The sequence below is a fragment of the Stegostoma tigrinum genome, chromosome 2 (assembly GCF_030684315.1).
Source record: "Stegostoma tigrinum isolate sSteTig4 chromosome 2, sSteTig4.hap1, whole genome shotgun sequence".
Classification (NCBI taxonomy): domain Eukaryota; kingdom Metazoa; phylum Chordata; class Chondrichthyes; order Orectolobiformes; family Stegostomatidae; genus Stegostoma; species Stegostoma tigrinum.
Window position 1 is genome coordinate 136,494,310 of NC_081355.1, and position 27,068 is coordinate 136,521,377.

The following is a 27,068-nucleotide window of genomic DNA, read 5'->3' on the forward strand; positions in this document are numbered from 1 at the left end:
GTGACATCCAAGATGCAGACAGGTAGATGGGTGACCACGAGGAGGTGCAGGCAGCCAGTGCAGGAATCCCCTGTGGCTGTTCCTTTCCATAACAAGTAATACTTTTTGGATACTGTTGGGGGAATGCCCATCAGAGCATAACAGCAGCAGCAACAGCAGCCAAATTAGTGGCACCACGGCTGGCTCTGTTCTTAAGAAGGGAAGGACAAAGAGCACTAGAGCATTCGTTATAGGCGACTCTAGTTAGGGACACAGACAGGCACTTCTGTGGATGCAAAACAGATTGCAGGATGGTGTGTTGCCTCTCTGCTGCCAGGGTCCAGGATATCTCTGAACAGGCAGAAATCATTATAAAGGGTCAAGGTGAACAGCCATGGGTTGCGGTACATATTGGTACTGACGACATAGATAGGATGAGTAACGAGGTCCTGCAGCAGCAGTTCAGGGAGTTAGATGGAAAGTTAAAGAGCAGGACCTCCAAGGGTGTAATCTCATGATTACTTCTTGTACCAAGTGCCAGTGAGGTTAGATATGGAAGGATAGTACAGCTCAACGCATCTCGAAACAGATGTTGCAGGAGGGTGGGTTTCAGGTATCTGGACCATTGGGATCTCTCGCGGAGCAGGTGAGACCTGTACAAGAAGGACGGGTTACATCTACACTGGAGGGGCACAAATATTCTGGCTCGCAGGTTTGCTGATGTCACTTGGGAGGATTTAAACTAGCTCGGCCGGGGGGTGGGAACTAAAGAAAGGAGAATTGATTGAAAGGGAACTAGAGAAAAGGGCCAGTAAGGTTCAGAGGAAGAGCAGGTAGGGTGTGGTCACTGAACAATGCAGGTCTGGTAGACTGAGCTGCATCTGTTTCAATGGCAGAAGTGTAACAGGTAAGTTAGAGGAACTTGGAGCTTGGACTAGTGCTTCGAACTATTATGTGGTTGCTATTGCAGAGACTTGGTTAAGGGAGGGACAGGATTCATGGTCCAGGATACAGATGTTTCAGGTGGGATAGATGGGGATGTAAAAGGGGTGGGGGAGTTGCACTACTTGGAAGGAGAATATCACAGCTATACTCTGGGAGGCCACCTTGGATGGCTCATATGGTGAGGCAATATGGGTAGAGCTCAGGAGCAGGAAGGGCAATGTTTGGGGTTAACTATAGCCTCCCAATAGCCAGCTGGAGATAGACGAACAGATATGTAGGCAGAAGCAAAAACAAAGCTGCTGGAAAAGCTCAGCAGATCCGGCAGCACCTGTGAAGGAATAAAGAGATAGCATTTTGGGTCCAGTGACAAGGATGAAGGGTCAAAGAAACAGGGCTGTTGTCGTGGGTCATTTTAACTTCCCGTATATTGACTGGAACTCACTTAGTGTTTGGTGCACAGATGGGACAGAGTTTGTAAGGAGCATCCAGAAGGGCTTCTTGAAACATTATGTAGATAGTCCAGCTAGGAAAGGGGCCATATGGACCTAGTATTGAGGCATGAGCCTGGCCAGGTGGTCGACATCTCAGTAGGGGAGCAGCTCAGAAACAGTGATCACAATTTATTAAGCTTTAAGGTACTGATGGATAAAGATAGGTGCAGTTACAAGGTGAAAGTGATAAAGTGGGGAAAGCTAATTACAACAGTATTAGGTAGGAACTGAAGAATGTAGATTGGAGGCAGATGTTTGAGGGCAAAACAACATATAGTATGTGGGACGCTTTCAAGTGAAAGTTGCTGGGAACTCAGGACAGGCACATCCCCGTAAGGATGAAGAATAAGTATGGCAAATTTAGGGAGACTTGGTTAACAAGAGATATTGTGAGTCTAATCAAAAAGAAAAAGGAAGCATTTATCAAGGCTAGAGGTGGGAACTCATGAAGCACAGATGGAATACAAGGAAAGTCAAAAGAAACTTAAGCAAGGAGTCAGGAGGGCTAGGAGGGGTCATGAAAAGTTATTGGTGAACAGGATTAAGGAAAATCCCAAAGCTTCTTATACACATACAAAGAGCTAGAGGGTAGCCAGGCAGAAGGTTGGTCCACTCAAGGACAGGGAAGGGAATTTATGCATGCAGCCAGAAGAAATGGGCAAGGTATCAAATGAGTACTTTGTATCAGTATTCACTATAGAAAAGGGTGATAAGTGTGGGGAAGGGTGTGTAGATAGCTTGGGGTCATGTTGAGATCAAAAGGGAGGAGGTATTGGGGGTCTTGAAAAACATTAAGGTAGACAAGTCCCCAGAGCCTGATGGGATATACCCAAGAATACCGAGAGATGCAAGGGTGAGGACTGCTGGGGCCTTGAGGGAAATTTTTGTATCCTCACTGGCTACAGGGGAGGCCACAGAGGATTAGAGAATAAACAATGTTGTTCCTTTGTTTAAGAAGGGTGGCAGGGATAATTCAATGAATTCCGGGCTGGTGAGCCTTAGGTCTAAATGAGTGGTAGGGAAATTATTGAAGAGGATTCTTCAAGAACATTTTCTCCCACTTTAACATATTAGTGAGAGGAAACATGGTTTTGTGAAGGAGAGGTCACGTCTCACTAATTTGATTGAGTTTTTGAGGAAGTGACAAAAATGATCAACGAGGGTAGTGCAGTGGATGTTGAGGAAATGGACTTCAGTAAGGCCTTTGACAAGGTCCCTCATGGCAGGCTGATACAGAAGGTAAAGTCACACAGGGTCAGAGGTGAACTTGTAAGATGGATAAAAAATCTGGCTCAGTCATAGAAGACAGAGGGTAGCAGTGGAAGAGTGCATTTCCAAATAGAGGACCATGACTAGTGGCATTCCTCAGGGATCAGTGTTGGGACATTTGCAGTTTGTAATACATACAAATGATTTGGCAGAAAATGTAACTAGTCTGATTAGTAAATTTGCCAATGACACAAAGGTTGCTGGAATTGCAGATTGTGATGAGGACTGTCAAAGGATACAGCTGGATATAGATCGGTTGGTGGCTTCGGCAGTGAGATGGCAGATGGAGTTTAATCTGGAAAAATGTGAGGTTTCAGAAAGTCTAATCCAGATGGAAAATATACAGTAAATGGCAGAACCCAGAAGAGTACTGATTGGCAGAGGGATCTGGGTGTACAGGTGCACAGGTCACTGAAAGTGGCAACACACATGGAGAAGGTAGTCAAAACGGCATACAAGCATGCATGCCTTCATCGGCTGGAGCATTGAGTTTAGAAATTGACAGGTAATTTTGCAGCTTTATAGAACCTCAGTTAGGCCGCATTTAGAATATTAGAATATTGCATTCAATTCTGGTCGCCACACTACCAAAAGGATGTGGTGGCTTTGGAGAAGGTACAGAAAAGATTTACCTGGATGTTGCCTAGTATGGAGAGCATTAGCTATGAGGAAAGGTTGGAGAAACTTGGGTTGTTCTCACTGGAATGACAGAAGATGAGGGGCGACCTGATAGAGGTCTACAAGAAAATGAAGGGCATGGGCAGACTGGGCAGTCAGAAGCTTTTTCCCAGGGTGGAAGAGTCAGTTACAAGGGGCCATAGATTTTAGGTGTGAGGGGCAAGGTTTAAAGGTGATGTATGAGGCAGGGTTTTTACAGGGGGAGCAGTGGGCACCTGGAACATGATGCCAGTGGAGGTTGTGGAAGCAGATATGATAGTGACTTTTTAGGGCATCTCGACAAATACATGAATAGGATGGGAATAGCGGGAAACGATCCCTGGAAGGGTCAGGGGTTTTAGCTGTGACGGGCAGCATATAGGTACAGGCTTGGATGGCCAAAGGGCCTGATCCTGAGCTGTAATTTTCTTTGCTCTTTGTTCTATCCTTCCCCATCTGAGTCCAAGGATATAGGCCAGTTCTTTCTTTAGCAGCTCTTCCTGGGGCATTTTAGCTCTGGCTCAGGATCCTCCAACTCTGCCTCTGATACAAGCAGCATGTAACGCACAGTAGCTTGCCTCTTATACCCAGCACGTCTCAGAAGAAATTTATTCTCCTCTTCAGGTGGCAAATGTGTCAAGACAAGGACATCCACTGTGTCCATCGCAGACTCTGAGATGTCTTCAACACTTGACAGAGAGGGAGAGCACACGGGTTCTGGAACAAGTGGAAAGCCAGTCGAGGAGCTGGGCATGTTTTGCTCCCACAGCATTCGTGAGTTTACAGCTTTCATAGAGTCTATGTGCTTGTTCAGGACCGTCACACCTACCAGACCTTTATATGTCACTGGGTCTGACCTCATGTCGAACATGCCTCTTACCCAAGCAGGGCCATTCCTGAAGTTCCTGCACCAAACTTTGTCCCCTGAAATAAGCTGTCTCTCTTATTTAGCAGAGTCTTGTATCCTGCACTGGTGTTCCTGATGCCATTTCATTCTCCCACCTGGGTCCAGGAAGATCAGATTTAACCTGGTGCATCGTATTCTCCCCATTAGCAACTCTGCTGGATCTATCCCTGTAGTTGCATGAGGGATGGTCCTATAATCAAATAGTAACTGAGACAGTTTGGTATCTAGTGAAGCTGTCGGCTGTTTTGGATGATGGATGGTTTGGAGCTGTCCTTATGTGACAAATAACATTTGACTTTAGAAAGTACTCAATTCCTAGCTGGTAAACAATACCACGTTATCTGTGACTAACACTTCTGGGAATCCGTGTGTTGCAAAAGATGCACACAGTTTTTCTCGTCCCCTAATTTTACAAATGAACTCTATGCAAGTGCAGCTGTCTTGAGTGGGCTCTTACAAAGAGTAAGAACATTGAGCCCATGAAAGGACCGACATCGTTGACATGTAACCTAGTCCAAGTTTTACCTGGTCATTCCCAAGGATGTAAGAAAACTGCTGGCAGTAATTTTTTGTCTTGTTAGCACTCTGGGCACTGCCCCACCAATGTGGCTATGTCTGCATCCAATCCTGGCCACCAACATAACTTCTCACCAACATCTTCAGTTTGGAAACCCCTGGATGACCCAAGTTAAGTTCAGCCAATACCTGGTGGCAATCTTTCCTCGGAACAATCACTCTTGTTCCCCATAATAATATGCTGTTCTCTACTGTGATTTGGTCTCTCCGAGTCCAAAAAGGTTTCAGTTCTGGTTGTGACAGCCCTTTGGTTTCTCCTATCGCCACCAGCTGTTTCAGTTTTTCCAGGACCTCAGTGAAGAATCACTTCTATCTCCCCATTATTTGCTCAACTGGCAAGGGCAAATACTTGTACTTTCATTTGATGATGTCTTCAGTTAACGTTTCTCACCAAGGCCTTTAAAAATAATTGCCAACTCAGCTCACCACTCCTGCTTGAAATGGATTATCTAACATCTTATTTTCAACAGTCTACTAGAATTCTTCCTCTCTGACAGCTCCAAAAGCCTCCTGTTTATTGTTAATTATAAAATCACTGCTATTGTGAACCACTTTTCTCTGCTTGGACCTGTCTCTGCCCCTGGTCTCCTTTCTCTCTCTCACTCTCTCTCTTTGGTGGATAAAACCCCCAAGTTAGCAAAGTGAGGAAGGATCACAGGACCTGAAACGTTAACTGATTTTTTTTCTTCACAGATGGTCGGCACAACATCGTGGGCTGAAGGGCCTGTTCTGTGCTGTACTGTTCTATGTTCTATGGTGCCAGGCCTGCTGAGCTTTTCCAGCAACTTATGTTTTTTTTCCAGCAAACACCTCACATGCCACTCATATATGACATGAATGTTACTTGCCACTTATCAGCCAGCCTAAAGCCAACAACTGCACCTCCCAGTCGCAAACCATTTCCACTCCCCCTCCCATTCTCTTGATGACATGTCCATCATGGGCCTCCTGCACTGCCACAATGATGCCACCCGAAGGTTGCAGGAACAGCAACTCATATTCCGCCTGGGAACCCTGCAGCCATATGGTATCAATGTGGACTTCACCAGTTTCAAAATCTCCCCTTCCCCTACTGCATCCCTAAACCAGCCCAGTTCATCCCCTCCCCCCACTGCACCACACAACCAGCCCAGCTCTTCCCCCCCACCCACTGCATCCCAAAACCAGTCCAACCTGTCTCTGCCTCCCTAACCGGTTCTTCCTCTCACCCATCCCTTCCTCCCACCCCAAGCCGCACCCCCAGCTACCTACTAACCTCATCCCACCTCCTTGACCTGTCCGTCTTCCCTGGACTGACCTATCCCCTCCCTACCTCCCCACCTACACCCTCTCCACCTATCTTCTTTACTCTCCATCTTCGGTCCGCCTCCCCCTCTCTCCCTATTTATTCCAGTTCCCTCCCCCCATCCCCCTCTCTGATGAAGGGTCTAGGCCCGAAACGTCAGCTTTTGTGCTGCTGAGATGCTGCTTGGCCTGCTGTGTTCATCCAGCCTCACATTTTATTATCTAAAGCCAGTTGTTATCCAAGTCCTGCTGCATATATCGGAAGAATCACAAACGGCACTGAACATACTGTTGAACGGTTGAGCTTGTAGTGTGGAACAATTGTGCATACTACATATATTAACACACAGGGCTCTGTTATTTGCTGAATAACCATTTGTGACTCCCTGGATTCTAAATCAGTCCACTTCCACATGTAGGAACACCTGGGCAATATCCAGGGCTGGGCTGAAAAGTAAGAAGTAACATTCACATCATACAAATGCCAGACAATAATTATAGAACATAGAACGTAGAAAAGTACAGCACAGTACAGTTCCTTCAGCCCACGATGTTGTGCCATGGAATAATCCTAATCCAAAAATAAAATAACCTAACCTACATTCCCCTCAATTCACTGCTGTCCATATGCATGTCCAGCAGTCACTTAAATGTCACTAATGACTCCGCTTCCACGACTACCACTGGTAAACTATTCCATGCGCTCACAACTCTCTGGGTGAAGAACCTCCCTCTGATGCCTCCTCTATACCTTCCTCCTAACACCTTAAAACTATGATCCCTCATGGCAGTCAATCCTGCCCTGGGGAAAAGTCTCTGGCTATCGACTCTATCCATGCCTCTCATTACCTTGTACACCTCGATCAGGCCACCTCTCTTCCTCCTTCTCTCCAGAGAGAAAAGTCCGAGCTCAGTCAACCTCTCCTCGTAAGACAAGCCCTCCAGTCCAGGCAGCATCCTGGTAAACCTCCTTTGCACCCTCTCCAAAACCTCCACATCTTTCCTATAATAGGGCGACCAGAACTGGACACAATATTCCAAGTGTGGTCTCACCAGGGTTTTGTAGAGCTGCAGCATAACCTCGCGGCTCTTAAACTCGATCCCCCTGTTAATGAAAGCCAAAACACCATATGCTTTCTTAACAACGTTATCCACCTGGGTGGCAACTTTGAGGGAGCTATGCACTTGAACACCAAGGTCCCACTGTTCTTCCACACTGCCGAGAATCCTGCCTTTAATCCTATATTCAGCATTTAAGTTCGACCTTCCAAAATGCATCACTTCGCATTTATCCAGGTTGAACTCCATCTGCCATTTCTCAGCCCAGCTCTGCATTCTGTCAGTGTCTCACTGAAGCCTGCAATAGCCCTCGATACTATCAATGGCATCTCTAACCTTTGTGTCATCAGCAAACATACTAACCCACCCCTCAACCTCCTCATCCAAGTCATTTATAAAAACTACAAAGAGCAGAGGCCCAAGAACAGAGCCCTGTGGGACACCACTCAACACTGACCTCCAGGCAGAATACTTACAATCTACAACCACTCTCTGCCTCCTGTCAGCCAACCAATTCTGAATCCAGACAGCCAAATCACCCTGTATCCCATACCTCCTGACTTTATGAATGAAAATTATGTTGAATAAAATAATTTAGCTGACATCCCTTGACATTCAATAGTGCTACCATCACTGAGTCCACTGTTTCCGACACCATTGACCTGAAACTGAAATGGATGAGTCATACAAGTACTGTGGCTACAAGACCAGGTCACAGGCTGGGAATCGTACAGCAATTAACTCACCTCTTGACTCTCTGAAGTCTGTCCACATCTACAAAGCACAGGTCAGGAGTGCAATGGAATATGCCCCATTTGCTTGAATTAGTGCAGCTTCAACAAAACTTGAGAAGCTTGACACCCACCACATCAAAACTGCTGAATTTTTCTAATTCCAATCAAGAGGGGGAAGCAGAACCGATGATGTCATTGATGTACCAGGGAGGCTGTTGTGGATGGGGGTCACAGTAGGACCGGAAAAAGAATGTACCATGTATCCAAAAAGAGACAAGCATAACTGGAGGATAGTAAAAACTGCCAATGCTGGAGTCAGAGATAACAGTGTGGAGTTGGAAGAACACAGCAGGCCAGGCAGCATTAGAGGAGCAGGAAAGTTGACGTTTCGGGTCGGGACTCCTCTTCAGGGGTCCCACAGAAAAAGTCAACTTTCCTGCTCCTCTGATGCTGCTTGGCCTGCTGTGCTCTTCCAGGCATAACTGGGACTCATGTGTATACTCATGATCACACCTTTGACCTTTAATTCTCCCACTATCTTCAGGAGAACTTATTCAAAGTCAGGATGAGCCTGGCCAGGCACAAAAGGGTGGTGATGGATGGGAAAATTCAGGTCTTTCTTCCAGGAAGAGATTTCAGTTCTAGCTAGTCAGGTGTATGATGGAATATTCGCTACGTGCCTGGATGCGTGCAGCTCCGACACAACTCCAGGAGCTTGACACCAGCTAGTGTAAAGCAGCCGTATTCACAAACATCCACTCCCTTAGTTGCAGCAATGAGTTGCATCTACAAGATGCACTGCAGAAATTCACCAGCAGAAAGTCATTTAATACAGCATGACCACTTCCATCTACAATGACATGAGCAGCTGAAGGACTTGTCCTGACCTCAACATCTCTGTTCTCATTTCTAGGGAAAGAATGGTTACCAATATCCACTGTAAACCCAATAGCTCCCACAGTTACCTTGGCTATACGTCCTCTTGCCCTGCATACTATTCTATTCTACTCTATTCTTTCTTCCAGTTACTCCATCTCCATCCCGTCTGTTCCAAAAATGCCAAGTTCGACAAGGCAGCGTCTGAAATGTCTGCCTTCTTTCTCAACCGAGAATTTCTCACCACTATGATTGATAGGGCCCTCAGCTGTGTCTGACCCATCTCTCACAATTTGATCCTCACCCCTTTTCTTCCCTCCCCCAACAGCAATAGGATCACAATGGTCCTCACCAATCATCCCACTAGCATCCACATCCAAAAGATCATCAGCCACCATTTCATCACCATGGTTGACAGGATCTTCAGCCATGTGCCGCCCTATCTCCCGTACTTTGGCCCCCACTCCCTCTCTTTCCTTCCACAACAGCAATAGGTCCCTTTCGTACTCACCTACCATCCCACCAACATCCACATCCAAGGAACATTAGCTGCCATTTCCGCCACCTCCAGCAGAATTCCATTACCAGACACACAGGTCCCTTCCCTTACTTGTCAGCCTTCCGCAAGGAAATTCCCTTTGGGATGCCTTGGGCAACACCTCCTCCACCACCAACCTTTCCCCATATCACATGCAATCACAGAAATTGTACCGGTTGCCCATGTACTTCCTGCCTCCTCACTGTCCAAGGCCCCAGACACACCTTCCAGCTGAAAATGTTGATTTACCTGCACTTCACTCTCGTCTACTGTATTCACGGCTCACAATGTAGCTTCCTCTACATGGGGGAAACGAAACACAGACTCAGTGACTGCTTTGCAGAACACCTATGTTCTGTCCACAAAAATGACTCTGAGCTTCCCATTGCCTACCATTTTGAAACACCACTATGTTCCCTGGCCAATATCTCTGTCTTGAGCTTGTTCCAGCTCTCCAGTGAAGCTGTGCGCAAACTGAAAGAACAACACATCATTTTCATTTTGAGAACCCAGCAACTTTCTGGACTCAATACTGAGTTTAATAATTTTAGGGCCTGAGTGCCTTCTCCCATGTCCTTACCCCAAACTCCACATACCGGGCCTTGTTATCGAATGGGCTGCTACCACAAATACCCCATTGTCGGCAACAAAATTTCCCCATTAGCAGGTATCATTTTCCTAGGTTGACCTTTACCCATTCCTTTGTATACCCAACTGTTTCTCTCCATCTCCACCTATCATTTACTCCTTTCCCCTCCCTTGCCCCTTCTCTAGCATTTATACTAACCTTTTCTGAGCTACAATCAGTTCCAAAGAAAGGTCACTGGGCCATTAACTTGCTTTCTCTCCACAGATGCTGCTAGACCTGTTGAGATTTCCAGCGATTTATGATTTTGTTTCTGATTTCCAGCATCTACAGTTCTTTAGTTTTTTATTGTTTAGTCTTATTCTCATTTCAGCCCATAATCGAAAATAAAGAAAAATAAAAAGATGCAGTCTTTACAAAATTGACTAAGGATTACCATCTAGTTGTGATCTTCTCTTTTCCCTTTATAAATGTTGACTGACCTGCCATGTACTTTCACAATTTTCAGCATTCACGGCTTTTAAAAAAAATCACATTACTTCTTCGGCTGATTTAAACATTTGATAAATTTCACTGGCTCCATCTGGAGGCAGTTGTCAAACATCTGTATGACAACACAAATAGCTTATACATATGAAATGAGGGGCAAGTGATAAATAGAGAATGTTTGAAAACAGCTTTGTTGTAATGATATTTAAAGTCCCCAAATCAACTAAGGGATCCACAGATTTCCGAGAATGAAATGTTGGATCATGAATGTAAACCAAATCTTTTCAGGATCAAAATCAAATTCATGAGGTGTCTGAACACAGTAGATATGAAGAAATTATTCCCACTCATGAAAGGATCAAGAATGAGAGGAATTTAAAGTAACTGGCAAAAGAAGAAAAACTAGCATGAGGAAAAATATATCCCACAGTAACTGGTTATGGTCTGGAATGCACTGCCTGAGAGTGTGATGGAGGCAAGTTCAATCAAAACATTCAAATGGGCATTAGACTAATACAAGCAAAGGAATCATGTGCAGACTTTTGAGGGAAAAGGCAGAGAAATGACACTAGTTTTAATTTGAAGAGTTGTTACATGAATGATGGCTAAATGATCTCACTCTGTGCTGTAAGAATTCTGTGATTCACATAAACCCTTATTGTTTGTAAACAAGAATTATGACATTTCATGCACAAAACCTGGTAATGTTACATTGCTCGGGGAAAAAATTAACAGACACAGATTTGAGTTAATTAATGACATCCAGTATGGATTTGAAATGGCAGATCATGTTTGATTAATCTAATTGAATGATGAGCTAACAGAGAAGGTTAATAAAAGGAAAACAATAGATGTTGTTTAAATGGGTTTTAACAAAGTGCTTAGAATGTATTTGAAAAAATGCAATAAAAGGCTGGCGAACAAAATTGAGGCTCATAATACAGGAGAGGTAGTGCCTATAAAATAAAATTGGCTTGAGGGCAAAAAAAAACAAGACAGTTATCGTAAATAGGTATTTTCAGAATGAAGCTTGGTGGACAGCTGTGTTCCCAAGGCTGAGTTCTGGAATCACAGGTTGTTTGATCTGCAGACATGCATTCATATCTAGCAGCAGTGGCTGTAGAATTTGAACTCTATTAATGAAAGAAAGTAGGGAAGTGAAAGCATGTCATGAAAACTTAATCAGTTGTTGTAAAAACACATCTAGTTTACTCATTCCTGTAGGGAAAGAAATCTGCCCTCCTTTCCTGAGATAACAAGGTGTAGAGCTGAATGAATACAGCAGGCCAAGCAGCATCAGAGGAGCAGGAAAACTGACGTTTTGGGTCTAGATCCTTCTTCAGAAGGTTTTTCTGGGTCTAGACCCAAAACATCAGCCTTCCTTCTTCTCTGATGCTGCTTGGCCTGCTGTGTTCATCCAGTTCTACACCTTGTTATCTCAGATTCTCCAGCATCTGCCTTCCTTACATGGTCTGGCCTAATGTGATTCTATGTGGATGGCTTCATTGAAATGATCTAGCAAGCCACTTAGTTCAAGAGCTACTGGAGACAAGTCAAAAATGCTGGCCATGACAGCAATGCCTGCATCCCATGAAAGAATTATTAAAATACATCCAGCATGAATACAAAGTAAAATTTCTAAATTTGCCAATGACGTAAAACATGAAATTATCAATGAGGATGACGTCAATTGACTATAACATGACATAAATAGGCCAATAGAATGATAGATTAAATTTAATACAGAAGTGTCAGATGATGCCACAGAAGAGAAAGAAAATTATATAGACTGAATGTAAAAATACAGAATCAACGTTCTAAAAGTGTTCAGGAACAGAGGAATTTGGTGTTCATGTGTATTGATTTTGAAAGGTAGTGGGACATACTGGCAGGATATTAAGCAAAGCAGAACAGATCTTGGGCTTCATTTACTGAGCTATTGAGTACAGATGCAGGGAAATTAGGCTGAACATTCATAAAGATCTGTCTAGTTCAATACAAGGGTAGTTCAACCAGTTCAGTTGACCACGCTTTAGGAAGGATGTGAAAGTCCTTGACAGGGCTTAAAAGAGATTAACCAGAACAGTTTCAAGGATAAGGAAATTTAAGAACGGCGAGAATGGAGAAATTGGGATTGTTCTCCTTTGAGCAAAAGAAATTGAAGGGAAGTCAGGTAGAGATATCAAAGACTAAAGTGAATTTAGTGAAGCAGGCAAAGAAAAGCTATTCCGATTAGCTAATGGAACAAGGACTACAGGAAATAAAATTTAAGCTTTAGATTGAGATAAAGGAGGTTAGGAAGAACCTTTTTACTCAATTAACAATATGGAACATGCTGCCAATGAGGGTGGTGGAAGTGGAAAGGATTATTTATTTCAAAAGGAAAACTTGATCTGTAGACAATGGAAATAGATTTGCAAGGTTACAAGGATAAAGTGAGAAAATGGGATTGACTAGCTTGCTCTTCAGACACTCAACACTGACTTGCTGGGTTGAATAGTCTGTGTGTAATGTGACTGTTGAATGGCTTTACTTCCACTTTAAATAGTTGATTTTATGTTAATTACCAATACATACAATTCTTTCTAATCAATAAATCCTTCATCAATTTATTTTTGTCATGCCTTGCAATAAATTTTGAAAATGTTATTGAAATAAATATGGTTGAATGAAATATTTAGATTTATCTATCCCCATGTTATAACAAATTTTCTGAATTTTTCAGAAACTCAAATTAAATATGCAATTCAAGCTACAATGCCTGTTATGAAAACTAACTTTGTAGCTACCTCTGTGCATTGTTCCATTGACATTCTCAATCACTGAGAATCAGTCATAACCAAATGTCATTTATTTAGATCATAGAACACTGTCAAGAGGATACAGGGCCACCACTTTGTTAATAAGATTACACATGCAGACTATGAGCATCCAATTATTCGTTCATTGACTATGAAAATTTTAAAAGCATGAATCAATAATTTTATTCTTCAAAATTTCAACACAATTCTACTAGAAAATTACTTACAGGAAGTGTAAACTTGACAGTTGTGAAAAGGCACCAGGACCCAAAACCAATATATTATTATTGCTCAGATCCCTGGTGCAAAACATAAGCAGAATATATTATTCAGTACATACAATATGCAGAATAGATGACTCCGTACATAAAAATTCAGATAAGCTCATTTTCAGCTGTATTGTGTGGGGAGGGGAAAAGAGGTAGCGAATTGCTGATATGTAGTAAGTGGAAAATACTGTGATAAGTAGAAAATATTTTAAAATGTTAGTTTGGTAAACGTATGAAATAATAATTGTTATCCTTAGTCTGGACTGCTTATAAATATCTTTCAATTATTTAAAGCTTTCTTTATTTCTATCTTTGAAGTGTTCTCTTTCATCCCATCAAATTATGTTGGATAACAAAAGCATAAAACTGAGGCTGGTTATGCCCTTATTCAAAATTATACATTGAAATAGCTAATAATTTCAGGTATGAAGCACATTACTGCGTTAGAACATATAACTCGTGAAATGAGTCACTTAAAATAATTCTGATAAAGAGTAACCAGACGCGAAACATTAACTCTGTTTTCTCGCCATAGATGCTAGACCTGCTGAGTTTCACCAGGAATCTCTGCTTTTGTTTCACCTAAAGTGTGGGCCTGGATTAATGCAGTGTTCCAGATAATAAATTGAAACACATGATGACCAAAGACTCAAACAGCGAGTAAACATATGTGTAAAACTAAATCCCAATTTAGGCTTCATAGTGGACTAAGTACAGAATACAGAATTGTAACATCAACATAGGCTCAAGAAATAGAATTTATCATCACCAGTGTGTATAAGACTTGCTATTTTCTTTGCTGTAGCAAAAGCCCAAGACAAGAAGTATCTCAACACATCAGTATTCTCCTTTACTTTTGCTGATTTTATTTTTGTCATTTTATTCCCATAAATCCTAAATGGTATCAACTCCATATTTCAAGTATGTGGTCAATATTCAACTATAAGTGTAGTAACGAGTGACAGGAAGCTATATAACAGCAGGGCAATCAGAGACTAGTTTTTTTATCTTACCCAACATCAAGACTTTTCAGCATGTATTGTTGGCTAAACCAGGGTGCCTGACTAATTTTCCCCTTACCAATGCAGCAAATTGAGCACAGGCCAAGAAGTGCTCAGTTTAGTGCACCACATTATTTTTTGAAGTCTTGTTTTTGCACTTCACAGACTTGTAGAACGCATACATGCTGCACATATACATTCGCACAAAAATAATTAATTGAATGGCCTGTAGTCTCTAATTTTACTCTGTCAACAAACAAAAGACAACACAAAACTATTACAAAATTTAAACAAAATGTAACATGTGTATAGCACTGAATTGATTACATTATTGGTCTGGATATTGGTAATCTGGAGCCATGTACTAATAACTCAGAGAAGTGAGTTTAAATCTCACCATTCCATTTTGTGATTTTGAACTCAGTTTAAAAATAAATTAAACAAATCTGAAATAAAAATCTAGTTTCAGTGTTAGTCATCATGAAGTTCTTCAAAAAATATCAAGCAATTCACTGATGTCATTTAGGGAAGGAAATCTGCTATCCTTACCTGATCTGGCCGGTGCTTGACTCCAGACCCATTGCAAAGTGTTTGACCCTAAACTGCCCTCTGAAGTGGCCTAGCAAGCCATTCAGTTGTATCAAATCACTACAAAGAAGTATAATAAAACTAAAATCAATGAACTACCCAGCTTCAACTAGGCATTCAGAGGGAACAAAGGCATATCCAGCCCTGTTGACTCTGTAAAGACTTCTCACTAATATCTCAGGATCTGTGCCAAGTTGGAAAAGCTGTTTCACAGATTATTTCAGGAACAGCTCAATATAGTAATACTCTCAGAAACAAGATCTATCAGGTAATAACCATCCCCCACCAGAATCAGGGTTAATTACACAGGCACCAAACTCAACCCTTGATATTCAACGGCATTACTAATAACATTCTGGGGTTCAACATGGGCTAGAAATTTAAGTTAACAATCACATAAAACTGTGGCTGCAAGAGCATGTCAGACTTTGCAGGAAATGACTCACTTCTTAATTCCACAAATCCTGTTCACCACTCTTATGGATGGTGGAGAATAACAACCTGAAACTGTCCTTTTGCTCCTCTTTCTGTTTGTAAACAGACTACTTCTGTAGCATTTCCCAAATTCCTGCTTGGATAAAATCAAATCTGAAGTAACAAGCAGCAGATATTCTCAGAATAGAACCAATACTAATTGTTCTCACATTCAATCTCAAAGTGATTTTATGCAAATTCACACACAGAAGAAACATACATTGAAAGAAAGGAGGCTCATATTTATGATTATTAAACCAACAGTATTTTTCCGGTCAGTGCACATGTACAGGAAGTCAGCGCTATCAACATCATCACTGCATGTTAGGAGCTCGAATGAATACGTTGCTGTTGCACTTGCTCTTTATTAGAACTGGTTATAAGATGGTTGCCAACATGCACTATTCCCTATGACTCACATGACTATGGCAAACTTGGAAGCACATCAGTACAGTATTGCATTTCAATCAAAGCATCCATCTTGGCACACAAAAACACATTAGCATGCACTAAAATTTACACCAAGTTAGCAACCATGTAAACAATTGATCTCAAGCATGAGCAAAGGTGTTTGGTTTCTAGTTACCCCTCTTTCATGAGTTTCTTTACACACATGACAATCATGTGGATTGTTGGCCTTTCTTCCAATGTCTTTTGGTTGGAACATTCTGCTGTTTGGTTCTGTTTCAAAATCATCTTAGCCAACTCTGCTGATTTATGATGCTGCCTTAGACATCTCTTTCCTTTAGTTGTGTAAGCCGCATCAGCAAAACAAGTACAAAGACTGCAATAGTTCAAGAAGGCAGCTCACCACCATCCTTTCGATGACAACTAGTGCTGGGCAATAAATGCTGTCTTGTCACATTCTGTGAATGAATAAACTAAACTCTTCATTCTTTTGCGTCATGTTCCTCTTCTAGTGCTTTTAGCTGTGATCTTCTAGCAGTTTTCAGCAATTCTGAAATTCCTGTGTCCTACTTTTAGTTGCTGTGCTTCGACACAGCTCTTCAACATTCATTCCCATCTTCCCTGTGAGACTTCATTACAACTGGTTGAGAGTGAGTATGCTTCTTGGCAAAGGTCACATGACTACAGCAAGCCAGGAAGCAAATTTGTGCAGTCCTGCATTTTATCAACTGAACATACTTGAATCTGAAATTAGAAGCAGACCCAGAGATAGTGTGTCCACTGTTGCTCCCTGCCTCAACATTCCATTCACTTCACTTCTCCCTGTTCCTCTCTCTGTTCTCCATTCCCATACTGTTTTAATGACCGGCCTTGGTGTGTACAAGGTTCACTTCAGCTCCTACAGCTAAATTTTGTACTGCTACATGGTTAACGTCACTTATATATCTATACATGTTAAAGAATAGAAAATATATGTAGATTGGTTGCCTTATCATGCTGTTTTCTGAGAGAGAACACTTTTTATATTCTCTCACAAGATGTTTATGCAAAGTTTCTGATGGAATGCATTGCATGTGCAGTGGGTGTGTTGATCCCAATTATACTGGCTGCAAACGTAGCCTGACATAAAGCAGTACAGTTATCAGACCACTTAAAATCAGATTCCAAATGATTAGAATCGGCAGTTCTGGAATTCCTTCAAAGTTGATGATAAAACAACAAGATGAGATGGAAGTTCCAGATGAGGTGACTATCTGAAGGATCAGATGTTTTCCTGGTGAATTCAAAATCCTTCAGAAGCAGGTTACAAGGTTCAGACTTTCAAGTGGCTGTATCTGTTAGTCTGGAGCCTATTGTTTACTTGGGTATTGGTATTATACAGACAAATTTAAAAGGACTCAATCAAATTTTAAGGGTGCAGAATGGTACTCTGGGGGACCAATATTGTCCACAACCAAGAGTGGCTTGGCATCACCAGGACTGACTGAACTGATGGATTCCAAAAGGACATAACTGGTAGACAGGATCTGCAGCAGGTGATGAGGGAAAAACATACTTGACCTGATCTGCCTGCCCAGATATAGCCATCCATGATTGATCAGTAGAAGTGACCACCACACAGTCTTTGTAAAGATACAAAAATGCAAAACCTCATTTTCACATCAAGGACACCCTCCATCGTGCTGTGTGGCACTACCTCCATGCTAAATTGGATAGACTTGGATTCCCGTATTCCCTTAACTGGAATGAGCCCTTTGTCTCCATATCTGAACCTTGATCCTCAATACTTGATCCAAGTAAGTAGAAAACATATTTCTTTTTGAAGTATTCTGGACTCCGTTTACCTGTATGAAAATCTTTAATGGGTAAAATGAAAGAATTTCTGATGTTTTTAATTTTGGGTGAAAAATAACATGACCTAAAATGATTTACATGTCTATGCTTCACTGTAGCATTTGGCACTGACTTTCACTGTCTTTCTTAGACTTGTATGTAACATCTCTATGCTTTGTCTTATACTTAGAATGTTATATATCTAAGCTTTGCTATGTGGATTTGTGCTGAAACTTTATCAAACTTGCCCTCCTGGCGTGAAGATATAGTGGCTTTCTGTTTCCTCTTTCTCTAATATTAAGTCTGTAGATTTGAGTGATTCAGTAAGTTGAAGTAGGTAGGTTTAAACTCAGGCTACATAAAGCTTTACCAAACCAACTCTCAAAGCCCAGGTAGCTCAGTGCTATTTCTGTCATTGTTTCTTCTCTGAATATGAGGCAGTTTGGGAAGGGCTATTCTGAGTGTTGTTCTTCATTAGTAAGTCCTAATAAAAATATCGAAATCTGTCAATGTTGGCATCTTGTACATATAGATTTACGTGTGAGGTAGCATTTAAACTTCACCCTAATCTTTGAATAAATATCCTTGTGGTCCATGAAAGCATGAGATTAAACAATCCTAATTTGTCTAGGAGCTGAGTTTGAATCCATCAGTGTCTCTCGCTTTGAAGTGAAGTGGTTTATAGGACACATGAAATCTGATTTCTCGTAGATCACAAATTATTTATCATTTTATTATAAGCTCTGTAATGCATTTCACTGTATTTTACTGTATTATTCACTGTAAAATGCAAGTGACAAATAATTCAATTCTATTCTTTGGCAATGACACGGTATTATAGTATTAAAGCTGGGGAGGTTGAGTATAGGAGTTGGGACGTCATGTTACAGGACATTGGTGAGGCCACTTTTAGAATACTGTGTATAATTTTGGTTGCCTTTCCATGAGAAAGATGTTGTTAAAATTGAGAGAGTGAAGAAAAGATTTACAATTATGTTGACGTGTCTGGAGGGTTTGAGTTTTAGGGAGAGGCTGAATAGGCCAGGGCTTTTTTCCCTGGTGTACAGGAGGCTGAGGGGTGACCTTACAGAAGTTTATAAAATTATGATGGGAATGGATAGGTTGAATAGCCAAGGTCTTTTTCCTAGGGCGGTCCAGTCCAATAATAGATGGCAGACCTTTAAGGTGAGAGGGGAAAGATTTTAAAAGGAGCTGAGGAGTTTTTTTTTTCATGCAGAGGGTAGTGCATCTATAGAAGGAGATGCCGGAGGAAGTGGTGGAGGCTGGTACAATTACAATATTTAAAAGGCATCTGGATGGGTACCTGCATTGGAAGGGTTTAGAGGGATATGGGCCAAATGCTGGCAAACGGGATTAAGTTCAGATTGGGATGTCTGGTTGGCACAGACAAGTTGACCAAAGGGTCTGTTTCTGTGCAGTATGACTCTATGACAGATATGGCAAATCAAGACTGTGCACTCATGAGGCTCTTGAGTCATCAGCAACTGTAAAAACGTATTCCAACACAAGCTGCAACCTCATGGCTCAGCATAACCCTCACTCTACAATTACCATCATATCAGGGGATCAAACCTGATGCAATGAAGAAAGCTGAAATGAATACCAAGGGCAGCATCAGGCATACCCAGTAATGAGGTGTTGACCTAATAAAGCCAGCTGGATGCTCCACAAATATCCCCATCTTCAATGATGGGAGAGCTCAGGATATCTGTGCAGAAGCGAAGACTGAAGTATTTGCAATAATCTTCAGCCAGTAGTGCCATGATATATCTCAGCCTCCTCCAGAACCTGCCGCTCCACAAGCCAGCTGTTCTGGTATCTACCTGACAACGTTGAAAATTGCCTAAGTATGTCCTGTACACAAATAGCAGGACAAATCCAACTCGGCCAATTACCACCCCTTCAGTCTACTCTCAATAATCAGTAAAATTATGGAAGATATCACCAACAGTGCTATCAAGCAGCACCTGCTCAGAAATAACCTGCTTAGTGATGCCCAGTTTGGGGTCCACCAGGACCACTCAGCTCCTGACCTCATTACAGTCTTGGTTTAAATATGGACAAAAGAACTGCATTCCAGAGGTGAGGTAAGAGTTACAGCCCTTGACATCAAGGCTGCATTCGACCAAATGTGGCATCAAGGAGCCCTAGCAAAACTGGAATCAACGGGTATCAAGGCAAACTCTTCAGTGGTTGGAGTCATATCTGATACATAGGAAGATGGTCGTGGTTGTTGGAGGTTAATCATCTCAGCTCCAGGACATCTCTGCAGGAGTTCCTCAGGGTAGTGTCAGCACCATTTATGACTCCTCAGATACTGAAACAGTCCATGTTCTAATGCAACAAGATCTGGACAATATCCAGGCTTGGTCTGTCAAGTGGCAAGTGACATTCGTGCCACACAAATGCCAGACTGTGATCATCACCAATAAGAGACAATCTAACCAGCATTCCTTGACATTCAATGGCGTTACCATCACCAAATTCCGCACTATCAACATCCTGGGTGTTATCATTGACAGTAACTCAACTAGACTCATCACATAAACACAGTGGCTACAAGACCAGGCCAGAAGCTAGGAATTCTGCAGCGACTAATTCACCTCCTGGCTCCTCAATGCCTGGCCACCATCAACAAGGCACAAGTCAGGGCTATGCTGGAATATTCCCGACTTGCCTGGATGAGTGCAGCCCCAACAACACTCAAGAAGCTTGACATCATCCAGGATAAAGCAGCCCGCTTGACTGGCACTGCATTCATGAGCATTCATCCCTCCACCACCGTTGCTCATTAGTACACAGTGCTGTTATCTACAAGATGCACTGCAGAAATTCACCAAAGATCCTCAGACCAGGACTTTCCAAACCCAAGATAACAAAGTGTGTAGCTGGATGAACGCAGCAGGCCAAGCAACATCTTAGGAGCACAAAAGCTGACATTTCGGGGCTAGACCCTTCTCAGATTCTCCAGCATCTGCAGTTCCCATTATCTCTGATCACAATTTTAACCTTCCAAACCCAAGGCTACTTCCATCTAAAGAGACAAGGGCAACAGATATATGGGAACACCACCACCTCCAAGTTCCCCTCCAAGCCACTGACCATCCTGACTTGGAAATATATTCCTTCACTGTCGCTGGGTCAAAATCTTGGAATTCCCTCCTGAATAGCATTGTGGGTCAATCTCACAGCAGGAGGACAGCAGTGGTTCAAGAAGGCAACCCACCACCACCTTCTCACAGGCAACTAGGAATAGACAAGAAATGCCAGCAACACCCATGTCTGACAAATGAATAGAGAAAAAAAACATTACTTTCATCTGACAGTCATAAGTTTGTCTTTGGGGAGCAGAGCTTTCAATGACTTGACCCCCAACAGTCAAGAATGTTTGTCCTCTCCTACTGAACTGAAAATAGAAAATGGAAATTTTAATAAATTTATTGACAAGTCAAAAGCTATGGTCATATTGGTTAAAATAATTGCAATAATTGTTATTTTACCAATTAAAAAAACAAAAATTTAATTAAAATTATTTAAGTGCTCATTGACATTTAGCTCTCAGTTTTCCAATTGATATTTCCTGCTTTCACCAGTTTCACATTAAACCTCTTTCAGCTCCAAATGCTCCTTTGCACCAATGCTCTCATTAACACCAATCGTTTATTTTTCCCTGACGGATCTCCTGTTCTGTGAACACACTCGACGTCTATGTAAATTAAAAATATATGTTTCTTAAAGGATGCAACATCAATGAGAAGGAATTTAAAAGATTTCTGGTAGCAAGTGATTACAACTGTCAACCAGATGTAAATTCTGATGCACAACTTCTAAATCTACCAGACAGTAAATTATGACTACCAACAGACATCTCAACTGATGATTCAAATCCCCTACCTTAATCTTTCAATCCCTATTGATTTGGGAACTGCAATTATTGGATTGAGAAAGTATGAATGGTTCTCTGTGATGTCAATATAGTTGGAGAGAAAAGACTGGCAGCTAAAGGCCTGTCAGTTTAATGTCAATTGTGGGGAAATTACTAGAATTTAAGGATGTATGGATAGAATGCTCATCCCATGAATTCACATTAGCTGATCAGAGATGGCACACAAAGCTATTTTTAAAACTGCATTTGACTAATCTAGTTGAACTTTTGAAGTCACTATTAAGGTTGACAAGGGCATGCCAAACGTTGTTATCCAAATGGACCTTGAGGAGTCAACATATAGGTTTTCTTTCAAAAGATTAATGGCTAAACATAGAGTGTATGGGAGTAGCTTTGTGACAAGATGCAAATTTGTTGGAAGATTGGAAATAAAAAGAATGAGATGAAAGGTAGGGACTCAAAGATATGATGTGACAAGTGATATTCCCATATCTCAACTTTTCATTGTATTTACTCATTAACTGGATTAAGAACAGAATTGTACATAGTCATACGGCGTGGAAACAGATCATTTAGTCCAACTAGTCTGCGCTGACCATGTTCCCAAACTAAATTAGACCCACCTGCCTGCATTTGGCCCATATCCCTCCAAATTCTTCCTACTCATGAACTTATCCAAATGTCTTTTAAATATTGTAACTGGACCTGCATCCACCACTTTCTCCGGTAATTCATTCCACACACTAAGCCCTCTCTGCGTAAAAAGGTGTCCCCTTGCCCTTTTTCTATCTGTCTCTTCTCACCTTAAAGATATGCCCCTAGTTTTGAACTCCCCACCCTAGGGAAAATCCCCTTGTTATTCAGCTTATCTGTGCACCTCATGACTTTATAAACCTCAAAACAGTCACCCCTCAACTTCCTACTCTACAGTGAAAATGTCCCAGACTTTCCAGTCTATTTTTATATCTCAAACCCTCCATTCCCAGCAACGTCTTGGGTAAATCTTTTCTGCACCCTCTCCAGTTTAATATTATCCTTCACAATAATAGGACGCGCAGAACTGCATACATTACTCCAGAAGAAGCCCCACCAACATTCTTTACAACCTCAACATATCATCCTAACCCCTATACTCAAGGGTCAGAGCAATGAAGGAAAGCGTGCTAAGCACCTTCCTAAACACCATCATGTCAACCAGTGACGCAAACTTCAAAGAATTATGTACCTGAATCCCTGAGTCTCTCTGTTCTACAATACTATCCAGAGCCCTACCATTAATTCCTGTCATTGTTTGTATTAGCAAAATGCAATACGTCACATTTATCCAAATTAAACTCCATCCAGTACTACTCAGCCCACTCCACTGACTCAATTAATCAAGATATTTTTGTAATCTTAAATAATTTTCATTGTCCACTATACCACCAAATTTTCATGTCATTTGTAAACATACTAACCATGCCACCTGTATTCTAATTCAAGTTATTTATATGAATGACAAACCAAAGTGGACCCAGCACTGATCTGTGTGGTGATAATGGGAACTGCAGATGTTGTAGAATCCAAGTTAACAAAGTGTGGAGCTGGATGAACACAGCAGGCCAAGCAGCATCTCAGCATTGTGCTCCTGAGATGCTGCTTGGCCTGCTGTGTTCATCCAGCTCCACACTTTGTTATCACTGATCTATGTGGCACAGGTCTGTACTCTGAAAAACAACCTACTACCATCACCCACTGTCTCCTACCATAAAGCCAATTTTGAGTCCAACAGACACGCTAACCCAAAATCCCATGTGATCTTACTTTACTACTTAGTCTACCATGCAGAACCTTGTCAAAGGCTCTACAAACGTCCAAGTTAACAATATCTACCACTCTGCCCTCATAAATCTTTTTGGTTACTTCATTAGAAAATGCAATTAAGTTATGAAACACAATTTTCCTCACACTAACCATGCTGACTATCCATAAACTATCCTTGACTTTCCAAATGCATGTAAATCCTAACTTTCAGAATCACCTCCAATAACTTGCCCACCACTGATGTCTGACTCACAGGTCTATAGTTTCCAGGTTCACCATTACAGCCTGTCTTAAACAATGACGCAACATTAGCCATCCTCTAGTACTCTGCTCCTTCACCCAAGTTTATAGATGACACAAATATTTCTGCTATATTGCACTAACTTTCCTCCCTAACTTCCCAAAATGTCCTGGCATACAATTGATCAAGACCTAAAGATTTATCCTCCTTTATGTTTTCTAAGACCTCCAGAACTTCCACTTTTGTGATGTGAACTGTTTTCAAAACATCAATATTATTTTCCTGGGTTCTCTAACCTCCATTTCTTTCTGAGCAGTAAAAATTGACACGAAATATTAATTCAATATCTCTCCCATCTCTTGAGGCTCATCACAAAGACAACTTTGTTGATCTTTAAGCAGTCCCACTTTCTCTCTGGTTAGTGTCTTGCTCTTAATGTATTTGTAGAATATTTTTGGATTATCTTTAACCTTATCTGCCATGGTTATCTAATATCCTCTCTTTGCCTTCCTGATTTCCTTCTTAAGAATGACCGTACACTCTTTAGAATCTTCCAGATACAGTTGTCTGTCTCTAATATATGATTTTTTTGAAATTCCTGACTAGAGCTTCAATATCTTTATTCATCCATCGTTCTCTTACCAGCCTTTTCTTTCGCTCTAACAGGAACATAATGCCTCGGAACTCTTGTAATCATATTTTTGAAGGTCTCCCTCTTGTCAGTCATCCCTTTACCTGCAAACAGTCTACTCAAATGAACTTTCAAAAGGTCCTTGTTTCATATCCTTAAAATTTGCCTTGCTCCAATTAGGAATTTAGAAACTAGGAACTGTAGATGGGGAGAGAAATTGGGAGGAAAGTTTACAATTTAATTGAAGGTTATCCCTTCACTTGCTGTCAGCTGTTGACAATTTACTCATATCATCTGGCACTCTTGATTACCTTCAGAGACCTATTATTCAGCATTTCAACACTCCACTGACACCATTTGAATGATTTTTTGATCTCTCTGCCTATAAATCCTGTGCCTACACGCTTTTCTTCACTTCATCTGACAAAGGAACAATGCTCCGAAAGCTTACGTTTTCAAATAAACTTGTTGGACTATAACATGGTGTCGTATGATGTCTGACCTTACAATATAAAGAAAGCAGACAGTAAAAGTATGCCATCCAGATAAATGGAATGTCAACCTACACTGCAATGGGACCGAAGGGAGGAAATTTCGCTTTGGTTGTACAGAGACTTAATCAGAACAATTAGGGTACAGTTTTACCTTTGTGCACTCTATCTTAGAGTGATACTTAGATTTACAGGGTTACATTATATATTTCATTAATCATGAAAAAACGTATAACATTATGAGTGATATAGCACATAAATTTGGCTTCTATTCCCTCAAGTACAGACAAATGAAGACTGATCAAGCAGTCTGAAAAGTGAAAAGAATTTAATAGAGTAGACTTTGAGTGGGGGAATCAAGAAAATCAATGCTAGGTCACTTAGCTGGGATGTCAAAATGTACATTTTCATACAAATTACAGGAGAGGTTTAAATTGTTTCCAGCAAAAGTCAATGGATGCTGGGACAACTGGAACTTTCAAGATTGAGATCTCCTGAATCTTTGTCAGTCCAGAGATCAAAGGATATGGAGCTACGGCAGGTAAATGGAGTTGAGCTACAGATTTAAATGAATAGTGTAAGACTTGCTAAAGTCTAAATTTCTCACTCCAGTTCCTATGGTCCTCATTTAAATAGTAAGTCATCAGCCAAATGCTACAAGATTTTACAGGATCACGTACTACTGGCAGTAAAGAACAAACAGAATGAAGTATAAACTAACCATCTTATACAGAGACCCAAGTGTTTATTTTGATAAAACTTACAAAATAAGTTTCATTAGAACAAAATCAAATCTCCCAGAAGAGTAAAATCAAGCATATCTAGTCTCGCAGTCAATAAAGTATTGACATTTTCTCAAATCTCACAAGATCTGTGTAAGCAAATAGAATATATCAATTGGGAGCTAAGGAGAAAAATAGACTACAATGGACAAAATATCCATACAACAGAAACAGCTATTGAGTCCTTGCCACAAAAGAGATAGTACATTGCACATCTGAAAAGTATGAAATCTGCTGTTAAACAATTATCTGACAATATTTTGGTACTTTTAAATCATTATCTATACCAGTTTGTTTTTATCAATACATTTGAATAACATTCCTCAGCCACGATTACACAGTTTCTCTGCAGCATTTGCCATAGTTTTTTGCGTTTCTAATAAGATCTAAGATTTTTAAAAGAACATTTCAGTTTATGTATCTGCAGATCAGTCGCCTTCAACAGCTGCATTTTGAGGCAGCATCCTCGCAGTGATATTGCGATAGGAGGGAAAAAAAGAGAATCAACATCAGCAGCCAAATACATGCTAAAAGGAAGAAATTGAATAATACACAGTTGAATACTGCAAAAAATCTTTACTTGTTAGCAGATCTATTGTTGGATTTTCACTAGAATATGCCATGCAAATTAGTGCATTTCTAAAAATGTATTGGATAACATTAACTGGCTATTTGAAATCAACAGGGACCACTTCGTCAGCAAGAAAATTCACATGAGGAAGCAGCTTGTAATACCTAGGAAGAACAGCGATGATCACAGTATGTTGCATTAATTGTGCAACCATATTTTGCAAATCTGATAGAGCAAATTGTTTCCCTAATAATGTAGTTGCTCTTCATACTGTCTCATGGGACATACTTCTCTGGTGTATTGTTTTTCCAGCAATGTTGTGGAGACTCAGGGGATCCTATTCTATCATGGTTGAAGTGATATGATCCTAAAAAGCCATAACAACTCCCTATTTCTTGGAATTTCTAGGCTTTAAGCGGCCAATACTTAGGAGATATGCATGTGTGTCGATACAATTTGCATTTTAATTCAATACCCAGATTAAGCTATCTTATACTGGTAAAGCTTGTGTCTTGTGGTGCAGAAGTAGCATCATTACCTCTGGGCCAGAAGGTCTTGGTTCAAATCCTGCTTGCCCAGGGATGCATTAAACTGCTTCCATTCAGGAAGATTTAAAAATAATTATGCTGGTCAAACTAGTTTGATCCACTCTTTTTTCAGATGGGATAAGAGCATTGCTGGCAATCCCAACATTTGTTGTCCATCCCTAACTCTAGTTGAACAGGGAATGATGACATGCCACCTTGAATATAGTTCTATCCACAATATTCTTGGTGATGGTAGTGATGGGAACAGGGGTTGATGGTGGGATGGAGCGCCAAGGAACAGAGAAGTCCAATCTGGAGCAGTATCATTTCTTAAGTTATTTGAACTTTCTC

At 41.1% G+C, this 27,068-nt stretch overlaps 1 protein-coding gene across 6 annotated transcripts in view; it reads right to left on the reverse strand.

The window, feature by feature from the left end:
- LOC125466711 (toll-like receptor 3) overlaps positions 1-27,068 on the reverse strand; it is a 146,276-nt gene that overhangs the window by 40,991 nt on the left and 78,217 nt on the right. For 4 of the 6 annotated variants that reach the window (XM_048561639.2, XM_059639470.1, XM_048561630.2 and 1 more), the window contains exon 6: positions 13,419-13,490. The exons of the other annotated variants lie outside the window; for them this stretch is intronic. In XM_048561639.2, the coding sequence (XP_048417596.1) occupies positions 13,419-13,490 (72 nt within the window). The remainder of the gene's footprint in view (positions 1-13,418; positions 13,491-27,068) is intronic. 6 annotated transcript variants of the gene reach the window in all.